At 36.5% G+C, this 23,835-nt stretch overlaps 2 protein-coding genes and 1 long non-coding RNA gene across 3 annotated transcripts in view; 1 reads left to right on the top strand and 2 right to left on the bottom strand.

Annotated features, from left to right (window-relative positions):
- The window catches only part of LOC110093855 (vacuolar-processing enzyme), a 31,419-nt gene extending 18,048 nt beyond the window's left edge, over positions 1-13,371 (top strand). The window contains exons 3-9 of the mRNA XM_020818875.2: positions 6,148-6,304; positions 6,385-6,470; positions 6,553-6,752; positions 7,534-7,582; positions 7,692-7,904; positions 12,549-12,755; positions 12,984-13,371. Of these exons, the coding sequence (XP_020674534.1) occupies positions 6,148-6,304; positions 6,385-6,470; positions 6,553-6,752; positions 7,534-7,582; positions 7,692-7,904; positions 12,549-12,755; positions 12,984-13,166 (1,095 nt within the window). The 3' untranslated portion in view covers positions 13,167-13,371. The remainder of the gene's footprint in view (positions 1-6,147; positions 6,305-6,384; positions 6,471-6,552; positions 6,753-7,533; positions 7,583-7,691; positions 7,905-12,548; positions 12,756-12,983) is intronic.
- A 4,055-nt stretch (positions 13,372-17,426) lies between these two features.
- Positions 17,427-17,981, bottom strand: LOC110093874 (auxin-responsive protein SAUR28). Its single transcript, XM_020818900.2, has one exon. The coding sequence runs from the start codon at positions 17,978-17,980 to the stop codon at positions 17,552-17,554; it is 429 nt and encodes a 142-aa protein (XP_020674559.1). The 5' UTR covers position 17,981; the 3' UTR covers positions 17,427-17,551.
- A 4,283-nt stretch (positions 17,982-22,264) lies between these two features.
- Positions 22,265-23,835, bottom strand: part of LOC110093868 — a 10,024-nt gene continuing 8,453 nt past the window's right edge. Inside the window, exon 2 of the long non-coding RNA XR_003700855.1 lies at positions 22,265-22,789. This is a non-coding gene — a long non-coding RNA (uncharacterized LOC110093868). The remainder of the gene's footprint in view (positions 22,790-23,835) is intronic.

The following is a 23,835-nucleotide window of genomic DNA, read 5'->3' as shown; positions in this document are numbered from 1 at the left end:
TCGAATGTTAAAAAAATTTCCTAATTAGGGAAATTCCGAAATTGGAAAGTTTGTGAAATTCAAATTTTGAATTTTCAAAATTGGAATACGTGGGGAATGGGGATGAGCCCGGCGGTTGAAAGTCTCGCTGTCGGATGGTGGTGGTGGGGTGGCCGACGGTCAAGAGGGAGGCTAGGGCCGGCGGGTTGGGGAAAAGGAAGGGAATCGGATGACGGGGATAGGCCACGAGTCACAGACTCTTCCAATGACTGGTGGGTATTGCGTTTCGCCCTCACCTTGGGCTCTCGTTCTCCTCTCTAGCTCTCCACAAGAAGAAGAAGAAGACAAGATAACTAAAACAAATTTTCATTCATAATATTCATTAAGCTCAAAACAATACATGAGACCACTATATATAGTTCTAAACTCATACAAAGAGAAAATACGAAATTGCCCTCTGGGCTACAATAACAAAGTAACTCTCCACAGGGGTAAAAATGGAAAGACTGCAAATAAAACAAGATAATAATAAAATACATCATGACATCTAAATCAAAAGTAGAGGCGCTGAATCGTGGCCGTCGATCTGTGGTTTCGCCGGCGATAAACATGTCGGTAGCGTCTGTCGATGTCCTCATCAGAACCTTGTAGACATGGGTTGAATGTTTGTCTAAGGGGACAATTTTGTATCCACATTAGCTAACAGAGGGCTTTGTGCCCTATCGATTATATCCTATTGATTCATATCTCAAGGATTTGATGCCAATAAGGAACGTATCGGTGCTGGCCATAACCGGTATTTCGTGGTGCCATTTGGCGGCAAAACCACTCGGTTCAGAGGGCCCTGAGCCATAACCGTTTATCCCGCAGTGTCATTTGTCGGCAAATCGCCGATTAGAGGACACGTACCACGTCCTTATTGACAAGAGATTGTTTGAGAATGGATCATAGTGATATTTTTTACTAGGCATTTAGCTCTATGTGAGCTAAATTTAAATTTGTCCACCTCGGCAAACTGTCATGGAGGGTGGATGGATTTTGCTGTAATTGATTGATAGTGTTGAATTTCAACTTTAAATATCTTGGATTTTGGCAGTTGAGAATATTTGAGAACCCCTCCGGTTGAGATCTTCGTTCAACACGGCCATCATCGGGGTATTATGGGGTTATTTCCATTTCTTGATTGAATCCTGTCAACTTTGTCGGGCTATTGATAGAGGATCAGGTTTCGTAGGCTTTATGCCTTTACTAGTGATTTCTCTTTGATATAGACCTTGAAGGCCTAATATGAATGTATTTAAATAAATATATCGGTCGCCACATCGTATATTTATTTGATGGTTCGAACCCTGTCGACTCCTATTGATCCGCATAGAATGATCGGATTCGAACTTTAATTCACTTATTGACCCGCGCAGCATCCCTAGACGTCACGTGTATACTTATAACATGCTCGTCGGGGCCCATGCGGGTGTTTGCGGGCATTTGATAATTAAACCCTATCAACTCCTTTTTACCTACTCAGGAGGATCGGGTTCAAATTTATTAACCTGTGCAACATCCCTTGATGTCACATGTATATCAATAACACGCTCACCGGGGCCCATGCGAGTATTTGGGGGTAAATTTTATGATTATTTGATGAAGCTTGTCGACTCCTACCTACCTACTTAGGAGGATCATGTTCAAATTTATTGACCAGCACAATATCCCTAGACGTCACGTGTGTTTCTAAAACATGCTCGGCCCATGAGGGTTTTGTGATTGCATTTATCCCATGTGTATTTATGTGTATACAAACTACGGTGCATGTACGGGGGTATTTTGCAATATTTGTAAACGTCATCTGTCCGCTTGCAAGGATATTGCGGATCTGGTGGCGTGTCGTAGTAGCTTCTGGATTAAGTTATTTGCTACTTTGTACAGGTAGATTGTCGTGCACTATTTGTTACTTCCTGCAGGTGGATCATAGTGCACTATCGAATCTTCTGCTTTATGTTTGTTAATGTTTGCATTCATTGTAGTTCTTTGGCATTTGTTCGTATATTGTGTATAATATTCATAGCGGGGCTCCAGCAGAAGCTCGTGGGAACTTATATCTGTCGCATTCTTTATGCACTTTGTTGTGGTATGTAGTACATCCGCCACTGCTACAAGTAGGCAGGTAAATGTATTCTTTCACAGACTAGAATTGACTTCAGGATACTGCATTTACTGAAGTCTTTCTGCATCTACCCATAAGTGGAATGTGGTGCATACATCTGTATTCGTAGAGAACCCGTATGTATTGCAGATCTTTTACATTAGCTCACAGATATCGAGTTGAATATATAACGGGCATCCTTCAGTAGCTTGTGAGTATTTATATTTGTTGTAGTCACTTTGCACTCTGCTTGTGGACAATGCATTGGGTGCCAATGGTCTCCCATAGCTGCTTGCAGGATTTGGTATTTGTCGCAGTCCTTTTGTATTTTGCTTGTGAATACCACGTTTGACGTACAATGGATATTCTACGATAACTCGTAGGAGCCTACATCCACTGCATATCTTCCATCTTTCCCTGTGTTGTTTATTGACTGCAAATGTGTTGTGGCATTTGTTATTCGTTGTTGATTGTCATCGTTGCACATGTGTATGTTTTGCTGCAATTGGTGTATTTGCTTGTGCGTCTTTCAATTCTTCTAGCATCTATTGTCTGTATTCTCAAGACATTACAAGCTTTTGTCAAGTTCTTCATTGTTGATAGAGAAGATTTACACTTTTGTTGGAATAGCTTTCATTGGTCAACTACAACATCCATTGGAGCTCTTATACGATAGTCATTCAATTGAGGTGATGATTCCTATTGATTGTTGCTTGGGGATGAATCATGCTTACAAATTAATTATCATGCTCCTAAGGCCCTCATGTAGTGACTTTGCGATCAAGCCATGCCTTTCAGAATCTCTTTTTGTATTTGACTTGAGATGATTGTCATTCATTTATCCTTTCATTTTCATAGGCATGTTACAAGAGAGTTGTTTGTTCAAATATTTCAAACTCCACATGATGCTATTTAGCTCATGTTCAAGATATCTCTTGCATTTGCTTACTTGATCCTTGCTTGAGTTCAAGTAGCAAGCTCAAGTTATAATTCAAGTTCTCATTTAGTTCTAAATTTGGACCTTTATTTATTCATTGACATAGGTCTCAGTTCTAGATTGAGTTTGAGTAGAAGTTCTAGGTCTTTTGCAATGCACTTAGATCCCTTTCATCATTCATTTGAATTCATATTTAGACTTATCATAATTTGTTTGAACTTGAGTTTTTATGCATTTTGTTTAAGTTCAAATTATCTGAATTCAGTCCAAGTCTAGAAGTCCTCTGTTGTCCTTTGAATTCAAGTGTTCAATGTCAAGTCCGCTACAATCCAAATATTTATCTTCAAGTTCAAATGCTTAAGGTCTTAGCACTTAGTTTCCTTGAGCTCGAGTCCTCGTTCAGTTCAAGTTCAAGTGCGAGTCCAAACTTATTTTTTTGTGGACAAAAAATCGGCAGCCTCTCGGCGTCTCTTCCATTTAGGGGAAAAAACCAAGAGACAACCTTCCCCTCGACGCTACGTTAGCGCTTCAAGTAGGTGTCAAAAGACACTGCAGTTGCATATTTTATTTTATCCCCGTCCGCTACATGAGCGTTTAAGGGGTTTTTTTTTCTAAATATGTCATTGAGGTCAACATTTATCAATAAATACCCCACTTTATATGGCAGTGATAACAAGATGGTGGATATTGCTGGAGATGAGTTCGAGTTTCTTGATGATATGAGAATATTGGAGATTGTAAATTTTTCTCTTGATGAATCAGAGTTAGAAGCAATGATATTTAATGATGATGATATTGACTTTTGAAGCTAATCATATTATTCCCTTTACTGAGTAGTTGAAGCTTGATGTTGTACTAAATAATTTTTTGCTCATATTTTTATGATTATATTAGACATTTTGTACTAAATATTTTATATTATAAGCTAGAAAAGTTATCATGTCATTGATTTATTATTGTTTGTCATTTATAATATGATGTTACATTAATTTCTATACACTATACAAAAAAAAATTGTAAAGCCGTTTTCGTGTCATACCCGTGTCCTATATTTTCATGAAAAGTTATGTCTTGCGTCCGTACTGTTGTGTCCGTTCATCATGGGCTAGAATCCTAGCATTCTATTGAGCCAAAACTCCATAGTAGTCCTTGCTTATAGTTTGAGTTGCCTAAGTTGCATTGGGTTTGTCGGTACTTTCATCCTCTCATCTTGACTTCTTGGGATGGACAATATAGCCATAAATTGATGTACCTTGCATTAGCCTTAACCTTGTTAATCAAGTCATCTTGAATGCTTGAATTGAGTTCAAAAATTTGTTGATTATGAGCCAATTGAAATTGTCTAGAACTCGGTGCTCTCCAAGTTTGTAGTCGTCCATAGCCTCAAGTCACCCAAAATTGAATCTTGAGCAATTCACCCAAGAGTTGTTTTTATTTTGGTCCTCATTATTAGGATGCTAAATTCACTCAAGAAACTTGTGGAAATACCCATTTATGAAGGTAATTCACATAAAAGAAATTGTTAATTCCCCTAGAGTACTCACCAACCGACTTAGGAATTTTCATTATAGGAACTCGCCAAGGGTAATCTCCCTCAATTTAGAACTCATCTAAAGTTTCCATGCTTAGCAATGTACTATAAGCCTAACTGGCACATTGTACAATAAGTGTTGTAGCCAATTCTATAACGCACTTGAGAGACTCATGAAGTAATCCATTTATACAACAACAACAACATCAAGCCTTTATCCCACTATGTGGGGTCAGCTACATAAATCCTTTTTCTTCATTGTGCCCTGTTAAGAGTCAAATTCTCATTTAAATCTAATAAAGAAAGGTCGTTTCTAATATTTTATAACCAAGTCTTTTTAGGTCTACCTCTAGCTTTCTTAACATAGGCCAAATCTAATACATCTAGTCTCCTAACATGGTAATCGGAAGGCCTCCGTTTTACATGACCAAACAATCTAAGGTGACTCTCTAATCTTATCTGCCACCGGAACTACTCTAACCTTTTCATGGATATGCTAGTTTTGTATCTTGTCTTTAAGAGTAAATCCACTCATCCACTTGAGCATCCTCATCTCAGCAACACTAAACTTAATATTATGCTTCTCTTTTGATGGCCAACATTCTGCGTCATAAAGCATTGCAGGTCTCATGACCATCTTATAAAAATTTCCCTTTAAGTTCGAGTTGTACTTTTCTATCACACAACAAACCCGAAGCATTCCTCCACTTCAACCATCCAACTTGAATTCTACTAATAATATCCCCATCCATTTATAGAGGCAATTTAAAAAAAAACTTGTCAATTCCCTCAAACGATTAGTGGTTCTCATCAGAAGAACTCGTCAAGGGTACTCTCTTTCAATTTAGAACTCAGAAGACGTGTCCCTGATTAGCAATTGACCACAACCTAAATCACATATTGCACAACTTGCTTTCTAGCCAATTCGATGATGATGACCTAGATAATCTCCAAAAATAGAAAGTAGTCGAGCACAGGCACATGATAAATTATGATGTAAAAAAATCACATAAAAAATATGATGCAAAATCTTACCATAATTATTTATTAAATGTCTATTTGAATTATTTTTCTGTAGCTCGGTTCAACTCACTCTTATCCGTTTAAAGAGGTTTGGCCGGATTCTCTGTAAATCAATTTCCTAAGAGATTTATTGATACCTAGCATTTCTCTCCTTTGGGCTTTTTGTCTTTGATTCTATCTAGCGAAGTCATGGGATCTTTCTATGGACATTTTTTAATCCATAAACGTGATGTAGGAGATGATTTAATTTAATTTGTTTTTTAATTTGCGTCCTGAATGTTCAAGCTCTGTTTAAGTAGAAAAGAAAAATCCTTCTATTTTCGTTCGTTTTATTAACTTGCATATTGCTTGAAACCTTATTAATTGAAGTGGAATGTTGAAAACTTCAGTCCATGTTTTTCTCTTCTTGTGGGGCTCAGATTTTTGACCATTATTTCTTTAGCTTTCTGTTCTCGAAAGCATGGCTCAACTAAGCAGGCATTATTGAAAAATACTGAGATTCACTTTTCATTATTGCTGCACTTATTTTCACAGGATTACACCGGCAAGCAAGTTACTGTTAAAAATCTGTATGCAGTTCTGCTTGGTAACAAGAGTGCTCTCGATGGTGGAAGTGGTAAGGTTGTGGATAGCAAGCCAAATGATCGGATATTTATATACTACTCTGATCATGGAGGTCCTGGTGTTCTAGGTAACTAGTTTCATTCCTAGACCTAATCACGATTCAATTGTATTAATCACAGACCTTGCTGACAATCAAAAGCTCTCCAGGAATGCCAAACTTGCCATACCTCTATGCCGAGGATTTTATCAGTTTGCTACAGAATAAATATGAATCCAATAGCTACAGAGAAATGGTTGGGAACTTTGATTTTCTTTTAATGAAAGCAATTGTGTTCTCAGACAAAGTGTAAATATGATAATTTACTCAATTGGCAGGTTATCTACGTCGAATCATGCGAAAGTGGTAGTATGTTTGAAGGTATGATGTCAGAAGACCTTAAAATATATGTGACTACTGCTTCAAATGCAGAAGAAAACAGTTGGGGAACATACTGCCCAGGGATGGTTCCCCCTCCTCCTCCTGAGTATTCGACTTGCCTTGGGGATTTGTATAGTGTGTCTTGGATGGAAGATAGGTTTGTTTGTTGATCTCATCATATTAAAATATTCATTGAAAGCACGGTTTTAATTTTGCATCAAATAATTATAAAATATATTAGTGTAGAAATATCATGTAGTTGGCTCTCTCCCATAGGCTTAGACTTTTGTGTTGAAAATAGGTTTGAGCACTTGTGCAGTAGGCCTAATTTTTCCCTCTTTTTGGTCCGCTCGCCTTGACAAATGTTATCAGAAGCCGATGCTTCTGATGAGGTTGAGCGATTCATAAGCTTCTTGGCTCTAATTGGTCTTTGGTTCTTTCTGTGATGAGCCAGATTTAATAGTAGGTGGACTTCATGGAGACTCAACATAGTTTAGTGGACTTCTGGTGTATGATATACTTGATGCTGAAACAGTTTTTTTTTATAGACCAAGTGATGGCCCATGCTGAGAGTTCTTACATGAGAGACTTTATTAAGGCATGCGAGTATTGAGTTTTAGACACACGTCAAAATAGTTGAAATATATATATTTCTTGACATGCCAAATGGTTTGTCCTATTAAGCTTTTGAGTTGAAAACATGTTGAATATTGTTCTATCAAATTCAACTTTTGTCTCTCTTCGATTTATACTCTCTTATTAGTTTTTTTGCTCAACAGCAGGAACTAGACTTTCCTTGGAATAGTTTAACAATGTTTTTAACTAACTTCTCTTCATTGATGCTATAGAAGAAGGGTACTGTGTTATCTATTTTTCCAATTGACCTCATAGAAATATTGCTAGAATTGAGTTAGCTAATATCGTTTGCACAACTGCAGTGAGAGCCATAATTTAAAGCTGGAAACAATAGAGAAGCAATACCGAACAGTAAGCTGCCATTACAAAGTTCTTTGCAAATTGAATTCCCTCCTGAGTTGCCTAATGGAAATTTAGATCTCTTTTATACAAAATAAGATTAACTTTTTTCCTATGGCAGGTGAAGGCAAGGACATTGAATTTTAACACTTCTAATGCTGGGTCACATGTGATGGAGTATGGGACCAAAAGCATCAAAGCTGAGAAGTTGTATTTGTACCAGGGATTTGATCCTTCAAATGCTAACATCAGTGATAATAATCTTCCACAAACCATTATGCCTTCAGAGGTCATAAACCAGAGAGATGCTGATCTTCTTTTCATGTGGAAAATGGTCAGAACACTTTCTATATTTTTTAATCCTTTCATAGAGCTTAATTTTTTTGCATTTACTTTCTTTAGAATACTTACTGAACTGTTGCCATTGGAGGTTACAATTGTATTTTATGGAAATTTATTCCCCTCGCCAAGACTCAATTACCTCTTATTTATAATCAGAAAATATCTCCACAAGTAACAAATTTATCGGAAGCCTCATAGATATCTGTATAAAGAACGAAAGTAAAGCATGCCAATCATGCGAAGTCACAAATCCCATGCTGCTACAATACCCAAATTCTATTAATAGAAGATTGCAAAACATGAAAGCAACAAGGAATCCATACTCGTTGCCACAACCCACCAAGATCAATGAAGCTAAGTTACTATACTTTAGAAACTCAATTAATTATCCAATCATAGCCTAGAAGTCCTCAAATCATTGTAAATTTTAAGTAAAGGCTCATCAACATCATCTTGAAGTCACTTTCCAACAGCAGGATTGCTATTGTCACAGCTTAAAAAAGTTATAACAGTGACTAATTCTCCAAACAACGTTGATTGAAGCTAAGAAAGATGATTAATACCAATCCAATTTAGCATTTGAAACCAAATTGAACCATAGGGTTTATAAAGGTACATAACATTAGAGAAGACGATCTGCTTTTTTATGTGATCATCATATGTGGATCATCATAAGCATGTTCATCAAAAGAAAGAAGACTAAACTTTTAAAGGAAATAATTACTAAAATAAATAACATAAAATAAAGTCAAGACAATGCTTAGATTGCCAATCCACTAATCTTAGCAACTTTCTATATTTTTGCTAAATATAAACTTTGAGATTTGCACATTCAACCTGGCATAAAAAAAATTCAGCATTGGTGAATTGTTGAATTTAGCCGACCCCAGGTAGTGGGACAAAGGCTTGTTGTTGTTGTTGTGGTGAATTGATATTTGTGAAGTAGATCTTGGCATAATTACTCTACTTTTTTGGTACAAGGTCGGGATGACTATCAATAAAAGTGTTGAATGTGAATTCCTAAGGAGAGGTGAAACAAGAGAGTAATCCAAGGTATTGGTGACCAATCTATGATATGAAGTCAAATTAGATACATTGAAGATTAACAGAATTTTCTACAATTTTAACTGATAAGTATTTGCCCAATGTGCCTTCCTAGTAGTTAATTTTACAAAGGCTTCAATATAAAATATTTCTGGGTTTATATTTATTTATTTGGTTAAATTGACCAATCAAAAGTAGTTGAAATGGATTGGGGATTATACTCCTAACATCCTAATCTAAAATTATTTTTAAGGGTTTGATTTGGTTTGGTCGGTTAAGTTAGGCTAATACATTTGGGAAGGTGGATGTCTCTATCTATTTGGATTCCAAAGAGACATGTTGGGCTATTTCGATGAATTGGCCTTCTTAAAGTTATCTAATTGTGTTGGGCCCAACTAGAGTCCTTTTCCTTGCGTCCTTGTCTAGAATCGCTTTCAATGGTTAAACTTGATTTGGTTACTTGGTTGGCTTAACCTAGCTTAGAAAGTGAGATCCTCTTTTACGGGAGTTTTTGGCTTATTTGACTAATTCTGATCAAACAAATGGTCAAATTGGGTTGACCAAAGTTAGGTATGTTTAAAACATCCTTAAGATGCTCCATGTCCAATGGATTAAGCTAATTTGATGTTTGTGGTCAACTTGATTCATTTGACCTATTTGGGCAAATAGGTAAAATTGGGTCAATTGAGTTCAGTTTGTCTGATTGATGAGTTAGTTGACAATATGAAGCAGGGACATTCTTTATGAACCTAAGATTCATTCAAATTAATTAATCTGAAGTTTAATGATAGTTTCGTCAATTTGAACTCTTAAGGGTTAGTTGGATCAAACTTGATTTTAGAGAACCAATTGGCTAATTTTTGAGGATGTTGACCTCCACAGAAAAGCAAAAAAAAAAAAAAATGACGCTTACAAATCCCATGCTAAAAAAAAAAAAAAAAAAAAATGACGCTTACAAATCCCATGCTGCCACAATGGATCCCCAATGAATACGGACAGGCGACACACCATATGTAAGCAAGTATAAAAGATTGTAGTAAATGCAAATTCCTTCACCATAAACACAATAATATACATGTAGACGATGATAAGCAACAGACAATGAATGCTAGGGTGCCATGCACTTGTTGCATGTCATCCGCCTTTGTCTTTGGGAATCAGTGTATTTGTCTGATACTGAATGGTTGTTGACTTCAGGGGCACCAATGACCTATCGTAGAAGATTCGTCACACGCACAACATGCTATCTACAAACAAACATAGAAGCCTGTGATGAATGCAATTATCTACAAACAATTGCAGAAGATTCGTTAGTGCATGACAATTTACCTGGATAAAGCAACAAATGATCTGCAGTGCAACACTACGATTCACCTGTAAGCAAAATTGTGGGCCACTGATAAAATGAGGCAACATATTTGCGAGGTCAGGCTATCACGCCAAATAGATCAGTCTACTTGCCGACGAAAGGTGGAAGGTTCCTAATACGTCGTATATAGTATCTGCCAGCAGAAATACAATCGTGCAGGTTGAATGTTGACGAAGATGACAACATGCAAAAGATGAATGAGCCAATTGTATTGTCAACGCGTTGCTACGCCACACCATCGGATCCGCAACATTCATACAAGCGGACAAAAGACATTTATAAATTCCCAAATGAGACCCAGCGCACTGCTAAATCACGCCTCCGGATCCGAAACACTTGTACAAGCGAACATAAGGTGTATCTCAAGCTTTAAATGAAATTTTGCACAAACTTTAGCAACGATCATTTAGCTCAAGTAATTATATTTAAATTTTTAAATGCTTACCCCCTTATGCATTAAAATATGATTACCCGTTTGGGTCCCAACGAGCGTGTTATAGGTAAACACGCGATGTCTGAGGATGATGCGCAAAGGAATGAACCTAAGTTCGAGCTCAATCCTTCTATGTTAATAGATAGGAGTTGACACGACTCGAACCATCAAATAAATATATGGTCGTAACGTCCACTGGGATATATTTTTTTACATTCATATTAAACCTTCGAGGTTTATAATAAGAAAAATTCACTAATAAAGGCATAAAACTAACAATGAACTCAATCCCCTGTCAACAAGTAGACAGAGTTGACAAGATTCAATCAACAAAAATGAATACCCTATAAGTACCCGATGATGGCCATGTTGACATGAATCTCAATCGGAGCGAGACCTAAATACTTGATAATGCCTCCCAAATATTCAGGAAAATTAAAAAAAAATTGAAATAAAACATATTTAAAATTGAAATAAAACACCTAAACACTTAAAGCAAAAATATTCATCCAACCTCCGCAACAATTTGCCGAGGTGGATAAATATGAAAATCACTTCAGCTCACAAAGAGTGAATGTCTGGTCCAGAATATCACTAGAATTCATTCTCAATCTGTCTCTTGCCTGTAAGGATGTGATGTATGTCATCTAACCGGTGGTTTTGCCGCCAAATGGCATAACAGGTTAATGATTACGACCGAGACCCTATGACTGTGTGGTTTTGCCGCTAAATGGCACAAACCCAATATTTTTTTTTTCTCTTTATCATTCGGGAAAGACAAGAAAATCTCAGGGTAACAAACATTATCTAGAATTTCTCTTATATTCGAACCCATAGCTGATGATAGAACTAGAATAGATATTTTTTGTTTTCTACTTACACGGGCCCATATCCTTGCTTTTCTATCAATTTCTAATTCCGACCTTCCCCCCCAATCCGATATTATAGTACTGGTATAGACAGAAATTCCGTTATGTTCCAATTCAGAGCCTGTATGTTTCCCAACGACGTAAAATCATTGAGTAATGAATCAATAGGATATGCTCGATAGACCACAAAGACCTCTGTTAGCTAATGTAGATTCAAATTTGTCCCTTAGATAGATATTCATTCTAGGTCTACAAGATACCCTTGAATGAAACAACCCATGGCTGCCGACAAGGATCCTTATGTCGGGTTGGGTCGGCTACCTTCTCTGCCTAAGTAGACAAGGGATCATGATAACCCGGGATGACGGAAACATGGGATCTTGATCGGATCTATCATCACTACCTTTTCCTTCCACTTTAAGTGCAAGATGATAAATTTCTAATTTTTAATATTAAATTGTCAAATACTAAATTATGTTGTTACTATACTCCAAATACTACATATCTGCTTGATGACTAGCCTTAATTGAAAGTTTTATCTCGTTATCGGGAGGGGTAATTAACTATAAGGGCTTACGCTTATTGGAAACCTGAACTCAGATCATAAAGTCCTCACAAAATGAGGGCGAAATTTCTAGGTGATGTCTTATTCACAACCCAATCTGCCTTTTGAAAATTTGTCTTGGAACATACTAGTTAAAACTCTTCTCGACGACCCAAAAATAAAAGAAAGGGGCCGCAAAGAGGCCAGGGCATGAATTTTTGTTGCCCACAGGGACTAATTAGGATATGCAGATTTTTACTAACCTGGAAGTCTTCCATGAAAGATTTTGAATCCATTGATTAGGAAATTGAGGGTCTTAAGTTTAAATTGGTCATGATATACCAAAAATGGGCCTAATTATTATATTATTTTTGCAGTATGAGCAGTTAGACGACAACTCAAATAATAAAACAGAGATTCTCGAGGAAATCACAACAACAATGAAGCACCGTTTGCATTTGGACAGCAGCGTTGATTTTATTGGAAAGCTGATTTTCGGATCAATCAAGGGTCCATCCATCCTCAGAAGCATTAGATCCTCTGGTCAGCCATTGGTTGATGACTGGGATTGCTTGAAATCCATGGTAATGAAAATTGTTTCAGGCTTCGTTTGGGATGATTTTTTTATTACTTCTTAAAACAATTTTTTAGTATAAAAATTCTAATTTTTGTACTAGAAAATTGCTTTAAGAAGCGGCAAGAAAGCCGCCCCAAACGAAGCCTCAAGCTTGAGTATTGAATTGGTTGCAGCTAGCTGTTTCTGAAGCCAGTTCTTCCTGTTTATAACCACAAATACATGACAATCTACGCAGGTTCGCATCTTTGAGTCCCACTGTGGCTCGCTCACGCAGTATGGAATGAAGCACATGCGAGCTTTTGCAAACATTTGCAACGAGGAAATCTCCATGGATGCAATGGAGGGAGCTTGTATTAGTGCATGTGGAGGCTATAACTCTGCAAAATGGAGCCCGCTGAGCCATGGTTACAGTGCTTGATCACAGCACAGGTATGGAGTTTGGGTAAGCTTTATATATATGTAAAATGCTTTGTTGATTAGTATGAGATAACAGGGTCAAATGCTTTGCTATAGAAGTTTATGCGTTATCTATTAAAAACATGAACTGGAGATGTTCTGCTTTGTATATTTTTGCTTCAGGTTTGTCTATAAAGTATTGAGTGTGCAGGTTTTTGTTTTTTTAACGGTAAATGGGAAATGGGTAGGAAATAGGCTTATTAGCTCTTGCAATATTGAGCAAAATTGAACTAGGATTCAAATCGGTGGGGATATAGATCATAATTAATTAGTAACCATTAAATATTTCTGATTATTCTAATCTGACGGCTTAATAATGCTAGCAAAAATTAACTTTTAGATAAAAACAAAGCTAATCATTGATATGCAACATGAGCTCAATTATTTAAACTCATAGGTCATGATAATTAACTAAATCATAGGTACCCAACACTATGACGGTTAGAAAGATGAAATTATAATATCTTTTATTGTATAAGGGCGCCTATATATAGGTAATAGGAGAATAATAATGAAACTATAATTAATAAAAATATTCTTGACAATAGGTGATATGTCACCAAAAATGATCTTGATCGTGCAAGTTGGAAGCTTTCAAAATTAAATTCGGGATCATCAGAATTCAAATTTAAGCAAATTTATAGTCAAACTGAACGTGACGAGCATAACAACACCAAAATCGATCTGATCCAAGCCCAAATGGGTCAAAATTGGGGCCCGGATTACATTTGAATGGTTCAAAGAATTATTTGAATGGTAAAATGATATGCAAATATTGCATGTTTATATAGTTAAATTGAGCGGCTCGGCGAGGAGAATCCAATGAGCCCTAGATCGATGAATTCTGACATCATTAAGGTACTTGAACAATTGAAAAACTTTATATGATCGAGGAATCAATGAGCCATCCGAGGGATCACTTCGAACTTGCCCTAGGTCTTCTCTATATTTACGGGGTATGCCACTTATGAAAATTTATAAATAGACCCCTACTCTCTACATGAAGGGGACATTTGGCTAGAGATTGGAAAGAGCTATGAAGCTTCAAGAGCTCCAGCACCACCGCCCACTGCTGACCGTTGCTGGACTTCCACTTGGCCGCCGACCGCTGCCAGAATTCAGCCCGACCTTCGTCAGATCACCGTTGGACCGCCGACCGCCTCCAAACTTCCATTCGGTAGTTGAGCATCGCCGGACTTTTGCCCAACATTCGTCGGATCATTCCCCATCAGTTGAACTTCTATCCAAACTCCGTCGAACTTCCGTCTGTCCGTCGCCAGACCTTTGCCTAACTCTCCAAATTACTGTAATTTGAACGCCTCTAAGTTAAGGGACGGATCAGCCTTTGTAATTCACTCAAATTTTGTGGAATCTTTTCACCGGGGCGAGGCCCAGTGATTTTTCTCTCTTTGGGCTTTTCACGTAAAAAAGATCTTTACTTCTCTCTCTGTTTACGTGCTGGATATCCGTGCATCGCTAAGACTAAAAATTTATTCACTCTACCGCCGCGAATATTCTAGCCCGCAACAATAAGGATACATTGCAATATTAATGACTATATATTTATACTATAGTAGATATTAGACACATGTTTGGAGATTTATATGGCAATGAATAGCTTCAATAACTTCTTACACAAACTCATGATGCCTTTTCAAGAATCATCAAGAGTTTATCTATTAAAATCGAATATATGAAAGTAAATAAGAGTTTATAAACTAGTTTGCAATCTGTAGATGTAGGCTCCAAAAATTTGCGATCTAGCCCATCCCACCATTGCAAATGGCTATTGTATCTTCTTGCTCGTTGATACCATCTTTTATAAAGGGAAATACCAAACATACTGCTAACAATTTGTTAATGATAATTCCAATGCCTCAAAACCACTCTTATTTTCATTATGAGAGTCATCTTTTATAGTTTATAGTTATTATATTCTATCAATGTTTTAGTATACGGTTAATGTCAAAGCCTATATATAATTCATAGGTTCATGTAAGGGATATTCCCAATATAATGAAGCAATAAAGGCTGTGAGTTCTCTCTCCTGCTATCCTACTATTCTCCCTCCCTCTCTTCTCCGTGAAGGGTGTTCTTGCAGCCAGACAGGAAATTCAACAACCTCCTTCCTTTAAAATTTTCCCAAAAGTTGGTATTAGAGCTTGGTGTAGAATGATTATGGAGGTAAGTAGGAGTTTCTTGTAATCAAGAAAGGGTGAAGGGACGAGACGAGGTCTGGTTCAGCGAAGGGTTGCTGTTATTAGTCTCTAGCTTCTGCACTTTCACTTTTAAGGGACGGGAAGGAGTTACCGTTGCGAGTTGAAATCGCATGGAGACGGGCTTGGACGCGCGGCTGAAGGAGAAAGTCATGGGTGTAAGTTGGATTCGCACACAGAAGCAAGAAGCAGGCGCTGCGCAGGGCACAATCACATGGATCGTGGGAGGAACATCGATGGGTGCAGGCGCGCGTAGGTTAGAATTATTAGGAGCTCGAGATGGGGCCGTGAATTGGAATGCACAATGGAGCCAGGCGTGAACAAGATTGGGCTCAGGTCGATGGACTTGCTCATGGAGTTCGTGCAGAAAGTCGGTCGGATTGCAACGGGCACGTTGCTAGGCTAATTTCTATTGACAACATGCTATCTTTTGAGCAAATTGGTGGAGAGAGAAGAGGCAACCAATGTGACAGTCTGGTGGAGTTTTTTTTTTTATACATTGCAAATTTGGACAAGGTGGGGATTTTTTTTATATATACATTGTGAAATTGGACCAAGGTGTAGAATGTTAGTATTTGGTTCAGCTTTAAGTTAGTGTTATTATGCAAGACACCACGCCAGTGTCAATGTCTATACATAATTCATAAGTTGATATAAGGGGTAATACCAATAGAATGAATCAATAAAGGCTCTCAGCTCTCTCTCCTGCTCTCCTTCTATTCTCCCTCTCTCTTCTAGCGAATTATTACGTCCGGTGATCGGACGTCCTGACATCCAATTCAGACTCGCCACCCGATGTATTTTGGTGACGTGCTGTGTCTGAATTGGTGTCCGGACGAATCCGGACACCAGACGTAATAATTTGCCCTCTCTTTTATGTGAAACAATGAAGGGTGCTCTTGACAAGAAATTCAAGAATCTCCTTCAATTTTTTCCCAACAAATATCTTATCCAATTACAAGGAATATCATCCATTATTATCTACGATTCACATTATTCAAATCGTTTTTATTTAACACACTATTAGATTTTTCCTCCTTACTAGTTTTTCTACATAAAGAACATCAACCTTATTTGATGTGCTTCCAAATTATTTATTTTACAAAAAATCAGAACATTTCTTTCAAAATTACACACAACTCTATAAATCTTGAATCATATTTATTACATATCACAACATATACAAACCCTAGAGGCTATTTTAAATTAGTTTTTTTTTACTTAATATATTTGAGGGCTCATTTAAGTTTTGTTTAAGACAAAATTTTTAATGTTTTTTAAAGCATCTTTTTAGCGCACAAATTTTTTAAACTAAAAATTTTCGTACAAAACAAGAGCTTAAAAAAAAAAATTGCTCCAAACGAAACCTTCGTTGATTGAAGTCAAACATCATTTAATTAATTAAAAAAAATACATCTAATTTTTTTTATTCTACACAAAACATCTCTCAAACTCATATGATTTCATTTATTCTCAAGTTTTATGTAAAGTGTCTTCATAAATTATTTAAAAAAAAAATTAATATTTAAAGTTAGATAAAAGTGCTGTTCAACAAGCAAAAATAATAATTTAAAAAAATTGAATTTTTTTAATATATACTATTTTTGAAATTTACAATTTAATTCGATGAATATAGAAATCAACATTTTAATTTGAAAGTCTACAAATTTCATAAAAATTTAATACATTTAAAAACCTTTTTTAAAAGTTTGAATAGTTTAAAAAATAGGTAAAATTAATTATAGCCATTCAAAGCATATGTTAAATAATTAAAAAAAGAGAGGATAATTTAGGTAATGCTAAATGTCAAAATTTTTCGTCAGAATAATTCTTAAATTTTTATATATTTTTTGAGATAAATACAATATATATTATTTATAGGTAAGAACATTTCTTTACAAACTTTGAAGTTGGTAACTGCACGTGCCACACCTATCGGGAAATCATAAGCAAAATAGCAAATAAAGAGAAAAAAACTCCAAATTACTCAATAGGAATATATCGATGACAAAAATTTAAATAAATTTACAATAGCGGCTAAAAGTAAAAAAAATCAAAACAAACAGCGTGTGGAGGCGGTAGCGCAGTTCCGAGTTCGATTTTATTTTTTGGGAAAGAACGCATACTATATTTAGAACGCCTTAAAACTCCGGCGACCGCTACTACGGCGATCAATGGCGCCGGCGATTCTATTACTCACCCACTCGAACCGCGAAGTTGGGCAGGGTATGGTGATCCCCGCCGGATGTTGAAACCCAAACTCCTCTTCTGCCTCCCTTAACAGCTCTCCAAATAGCGGATGATTACAGTAAAGCACCGGGACAAAATACCTCTGCGGTGGCCCCGTCTCCTCTCCGCCGCCGACGTACACAACCAGGTGCCCCTTCGGAGGAAACGATGGCTTCTCTTCCTCACCTCCGCCAAGTAAAGGCGCGCAAAATCGCTTCTTTTGAGAGAAAGCCCGCCTGAGGAGTTTGGTTTCCACCGGCGCCGGTGATCGGTCCGATTCGAGGTGGCCGTAGCCTTTGAAAATTTTCATGAGAATGTGGGAAAGAAACATTTTTTTTGTTGATGGAGGTTGGGGAAGCGTAGAGAGGCGTCGGCTTTTAAGGATGGGAAGGGCGCTGAAAAGATCGTGTTTTCATGCAGCCCAACCTATTAATTGATAGCTTAGGTTTTATTTGGGATAATTTTTTTTTAGTGTTTAATTTTTTTATTGTAATTAAAATTTTTATTTGGTTATTTATTTTTTATATTTTTGAAAAAAAATTATGTTAAGAAATTAATTTTATAATTATTTTAAAATTTTGATTTTTCATAACAGTTTGATAATTATATTTGTAAAAAAATTATAACTGTTGTGAGCGGGCCGTTAGCCTTTTAATTAAAAGATTTTAAATTTAAAACTTATAGATAGGATGCTTCTAAATTTATCATTTAATTTTATCAAAATTTTCTTTAAATTATGAATTTTATTGGCTTAGCCAGCAATTGCTAGCTCTAGTAAGAATGGAAACGATACAAAAAATAATATATTATTATTATTGTTGTTTGGAATATTTAGTCACAATAGAGAAATATAGAGTTTATCTTCTTAATTTTGCATGAAGATCTAGCACACAAACATATAGAAAAGATGTGGGCATTAATCACAAGAGACTTGAATTTTTACATGAAAACCCTAGAAAAGGAAAAAAAAAAAAAATCGCAAACCAATTGAAATGATTACACAGGTATTAGTGGTTGATTTCAAATGAGGCCCTTCCTCGAAGGGCATTGACTCAAAGTAGTAAATATACACTGTATATAACATAGTACATAGTCAGAGAATGGCATGACAAACTGTTCTTAAGAGAGTGTCGGTATGTTCATTTGATTAGTAGGGTCATAGTCGACGGGCAATTGTGGTTGGAAGGAGCGTAGTCAATAGGTGACGGTGGTTGACGGGGATCAGAGGAAGGCTCGTTAGTGGCATTCATATGGAGGATTGACGATGATGGTAGGCCAGAGGTTCAACAGCGGTAGCCTAGTGGCGCAGATTCGTCATGGTGGAGCTTCGTCCTAAGAGCTCCCCCCCATGAGAAGAATGATGTCTATTTATATTTTTTTGGGGAGTGATATGACTATCATTTAAGTGCCTCAATAATGTCAAAATTTGACGATCTTGGGCTCATTGGATTCTTTTCGTCTGGCCACTCGATTAGACTATAAGCATGTTATAGTTGGATATCATTTGGTTATCCAATTTATGCTTTGAACCTTCCAAATGTGGTCCAGGCCCTCGATTTAGACCCATTTGGGCTCAAGTTAGACCAATTTTGGTGTCGTTAGGTTTGTCCTTTCAAAACGTTCAGTTGAGTATAAGTTTGTTGAAATTGGAGTTCGGGTTGTCCCAAATTTTATTTTGAAAGTTTTGGGTTCATAATTGCTTCGAGAATCGTGCCTGATCAAGACAATTTTTTTTCAAATTACAATCATACTTTATGTTTGATCATTATTTTTTCACTATTTTAAAGAATTTTTTGTGCTAGAAAGATGATTTCTATAGTAACTTTTAAAAAATTTACTTCACAACAACTTTATAATCACCTTTAAAAAATCTACGACATCCCAAATATATGGACCCGAACGCTTCATTTGTAACAACTTTCTTATGCTTTGCTTTTTAGATTGCTACCATACTTTATGTTTGGCCATTGTATTTTTCCCATTTTTAGTAAATTTTTATGCTTAAAAGAAGCTTTCTATAACAATTTTAAATATTTTTCTCAGTAGCCAATAGTCACAAAGCTATCTCAAACAAGACAAAATTAAAAATCACCAAAACTCGTGTTGTAATTAAAATTTTATTAGAATTTCATAACTAATATCTCATTAATTTTATAATTCCAACGTTTTTTAGATATTATTAATCTAAAAGTAATAAAAAAATAATTAAATTGAAATTCTAAAATCAATTAAATTACTAAAAAAAGTTATCATAAACTGAATTTGGCGGTTCAAAACTTTGGACTAAAATTCTACCGAAAAAATATTATTATTATATTAAATTTATTAGTCAAAGCTCTCAATTAAAAGATAAAGATTAGCTACGAATTTTTGGAAACCTAAGCAAAGAAAAACTGCATTAATTATTTAGAAAAATAACTTCATCAAAGTTGAAAATTTGTTGGAGGAAAGAAAAACTGCATATTACATTTATATTTTTTGCACCATCTAAATATTTTGCTTTTGTATTATTTGATATTATCATTATAAATGATATAATTTAGGGGATATTATTTGTCTGAAAAAGAAATATAATGTAAAAGTAATGCAATGTAAAAAGAATTAATACATTTGTTGCGTCCCGGAATATTCGCGACGGTAGAGAAAAATAAAGTTTAGCGTCTTGACATTATACGAAGATCCAGCACGCAAGAAGAAAGAGAGAAGTAAAACACCCGATCTTTTTTACGTGGAAAGTCCGAAGAGGGAAAAACCACGGGGCCTCGCCCAGGTGAAAAGATTCCATTAAACTTGAGTGAATTATAAGGGTTGACCCATCCCTCGATTTATAGAAGGTCAGATTATAGTAATTTGGAGAGCTAGTCAAAGGTCTAACGACGCTCGGACAGGAGTTTGACGGCTTTTGTGCAGAAGTTCAGTTGACAATGAACAATCCGACGAAGGTCCAGCGGTGGACGGTGGACGGAAGCCGGGCGGTAGTTTGACTAAGGTCATGCTGAAGTCCGACGACGGATGTCGGCCGGGCGAAGGTCTGACTGCGGTTGACGGTCGGGCGATGGTCCAACAATGGTCGGGCTAAAGTCCAGAGGCGGTCGGCTACCGGGAGAAAGTCCGGCGGCCGGGCGGTGGTCCAACTAAGGTTGGGCTGAAGTCCGGTGGTGGTCGAGGCCGGGCGGTGGTCTGACGAAGGTTGAGCTGAAGTCCGACGGTGGTCGGCGGCCGGGTGGCGGCTGGGTGGCGGCAAGGCAGAGGTTTGACGAAGGTTGGGCTGAAGACTGGTGGCGGTCGGCGGCCGGGCGGTGGTCCGACGAAGGTCGGGCTGAAGTCCGGCGGCAGTCGGCGGCCGTGCAGTGGTCCGACGAAGGTCGGACTGAAGTCCAGCGGCTGGCGGCCGGGCGGTGGTTCTAGAGCTCTTGAAGCTTCAGAGCTCTTCCCAATCTCCAGCCAAAAATCCCCCTCATGCAGAGAGTGGGGGTCTATTTATAGATTTTCATGAGTGGCACACCCGTAAATTTAGAGAAGATCCGGGGCTGGTTCGGAGTGCTCCATCCGATGGCTCGTGTATTGATTCCCCCGATCGTAGAGAGTTTTTCAACTGTTTAAGTGCCTTAACGATGTCGGAATTCAGAGATCTTGGGCTTGTTGGATTTGTCTCGCCGATCCGCTCGATTTGACTATAAGCATGCCATATTTGAAAATCATTTTATTGTCCAAATAAGACTTTAACCCTTCCAAATGCGGTCTGAGCCCCTGATTCGGACCCATTTGGGCTTGGATTGGACCAATTTGGTGTTGTTTGGTTCATCTCTTTGAGATGTTCCGTTTGACTATAAGTTTGCTGAAATTGGAATTCAGATAATCCCAAATTTAATTTTGAAGGTTTCCAACTCGAATATGCCTCGAGATTCGTGCTTGATTAAAACAATTTTTGAGGATGTATCAACATTGATATTATTTGGAAGAGTGTAATTTTTTTTTTGGATGAGTGTAAAAATGAAAGTGAATGTTTTTCTTATTAGGTTTGAAGTAAAATGAATATAACATTGATGTCAGTGGTAGGTGACTGTGGCGGCTGGAGATCAGCTGTGGGTAGGGCATGTGATTGGCATTAGGGGAGGCGGTGTTGGCCTATGGTGGTTTGTGGCGGCTGGCGGCCATTAGCGGCAAGAGATGTTGCTTGTCGTGAAAATGATTTTCGTTCAAAACTAAATGAGTTTAGTTTAGGTCAAAAAATGAATTAAAATATTTTACACTATATATTTTTTACTTTAATTTGATTTCCTTTTTCATCCAACAAAAAATTAATATTTTTAAAATTTATGTAAATGATTTATTTTACATGCACTTTATTTCAAATCAAATAATCTCTTAAGTGAAATCAAAATTTTGATAAAACTACAATTAGGATCAATTCACCCATAATTCTTTATTATATTTAATTGAATGAGTCATCTCCAATTATTATAACAATTATATTGTAAACAATATTCCATTCAATCACCGATGTTTAATTCTACAAATATTATATTACATTTGACAAATGAAATACAATTATAGCAATTAAAAACAAAATAAATGGCAGCCATAATTTTCAAAATTGCAGGATAATTTAAGAGATAAAAGCTTGATGTTGTTGTATTATGATGAGATTTCACTCTAGAAAAGCAAAAGGAAATAAAATTTTAAAAATAAAATAATTATAAAACCATAATTATCATGATAGAATCTTCAAGGCCATCCTTAATGAGGGCAGGTAGTTCACAACCAAAAACTTAGAATCAATATCCCGACCCAGTCTATCATGATTAAAACTGTTTTCGATATTCAAAGGCCGCTTATGGAGAAGATCTTTCTTGTGCATTGGCAAGTGACTTGCCATAGTTTATCGACCCGTACTCATTCGCAAACCCCCCTTTGCCATATCACTAGTGCTTAGACCTTAGTACTCCCGACCCGAAGTACCCCTTTTCTATTCATAGAGAGATCCAATCGTCAAAATCAAGAAAAAGGACATCATGGACCAAGATCCAAACGGATCAATCTTGTTGCAAGGTAGTGCCCAAGAAGAAGAAAAGGTGACTTTCTTCATGAATGAATGGTGAAAACTACATACATATAGATAAAGTTGGTTCAACCTTTACTGCATTTGAAATGAACAAAGGCCGCTTATGGAGAAGATCTTTCTTGTGTGTTGGCAAGTGACTTGCCATAGTTTATCGACCCGTACTCATTCCCAATCCCCCTTTGCCATATCACTAGTGCTTATACCTTAGTACTCTCGATCCGAAGTACCCCTTTTCTATTCATAGAGAGATCCAATCGTCAAAATCAAGAAAAAGGACATCATCGATCAAGATCTGAACGGATCAATCTTGTTGGAAGGTAGTGCCCAAGAAGAAGAAAAGGTGACTTTCTTCATGAATGAATGGTGAAAACTACATAGAGATAAAGTTGGTTCAAACCTTTACTGCATTTGAAATGAACAAATGGTTAGAAAGTATAAGTAGTGATGCTAATGTGGTAAAACTTTCTGCATAGAAACAATTTTCTCAATAAGATTTAAGGAGAAAACGAAGTAGTAATATATTATACTTTGGGATCCATCCCAATCAAAATGAATCTGAGCCATAGGATAAGAATCATGCGATCAGGAAGAGTTGAGCTGTATCTTTCAATAGTTCTTTTAAGCATTCTTTGTTCAAATCTTAGGAAAGTTTTCCAGTCAATCCTTCTGAAATTCAAATCATCAGATATTTTAATTCATTTGCCACTTCTTTTTCTTCTGCTTGTGCAATCAAATTTCTCTTATCCTTCAATTAAAATTTTAAATTATTATAACTCAAATCATAAAATGGTAGCAAGTAAAATAATTTGATAAAAATTTCTAAAAATGCTGCCTTTTGATCAAATTTGTAATAAGATTAATAAAAAAGACTTCCATTTGTTAAGAGACATTTTGATTGAAAATTCCATTCATATGCCTACCTAATCAAGAAAAAAAATATTATAGGCTTGAGCTCAGTTTGATTGCTTGAGCTTGATTTCTTAGTTTCAATTTAAAAATTTTAGTTTTTTTTAAAGAATTTTTTAATATAAATTTAATTTTAAAAAGTTAAAATATATTATATAATGCTAATTTAAATTAATTTTTAAATATATTTTAAGTTGATCGAGCAGCTCAATGAG

This window comes from Dendrobium catenatum, unplaced genomic scaffold, assembly GCF_001605985.2.
Source record: "Dendrobium catenatum unplaced genomic scaffold, ASM160598v2 fragScaff_scaffold_621, whole genome shotgun sequence".
Lineage (NCBI taxonomy): Eukaryota > Viridiplantae > Streptophyta > Magnoliopsida > Asparagales > Orchidaceae > Dendrobium > Dendrobium catenatum.
Note: the sequence above shows the minus strand (reverse complement) of the source record. Positions and strands in the feature narration are given on the sequence as shown.

Bases quoted from the DNA above. Each gene is read 5' to 3' on its own strand.
- LOC110093874 (XM_020818900.2), bottom strand. From the start codon at position 17,980: ATGTTTCTTTCCCACATTCTCATGAAAATTTTCAAAGGCTACGGCCAC.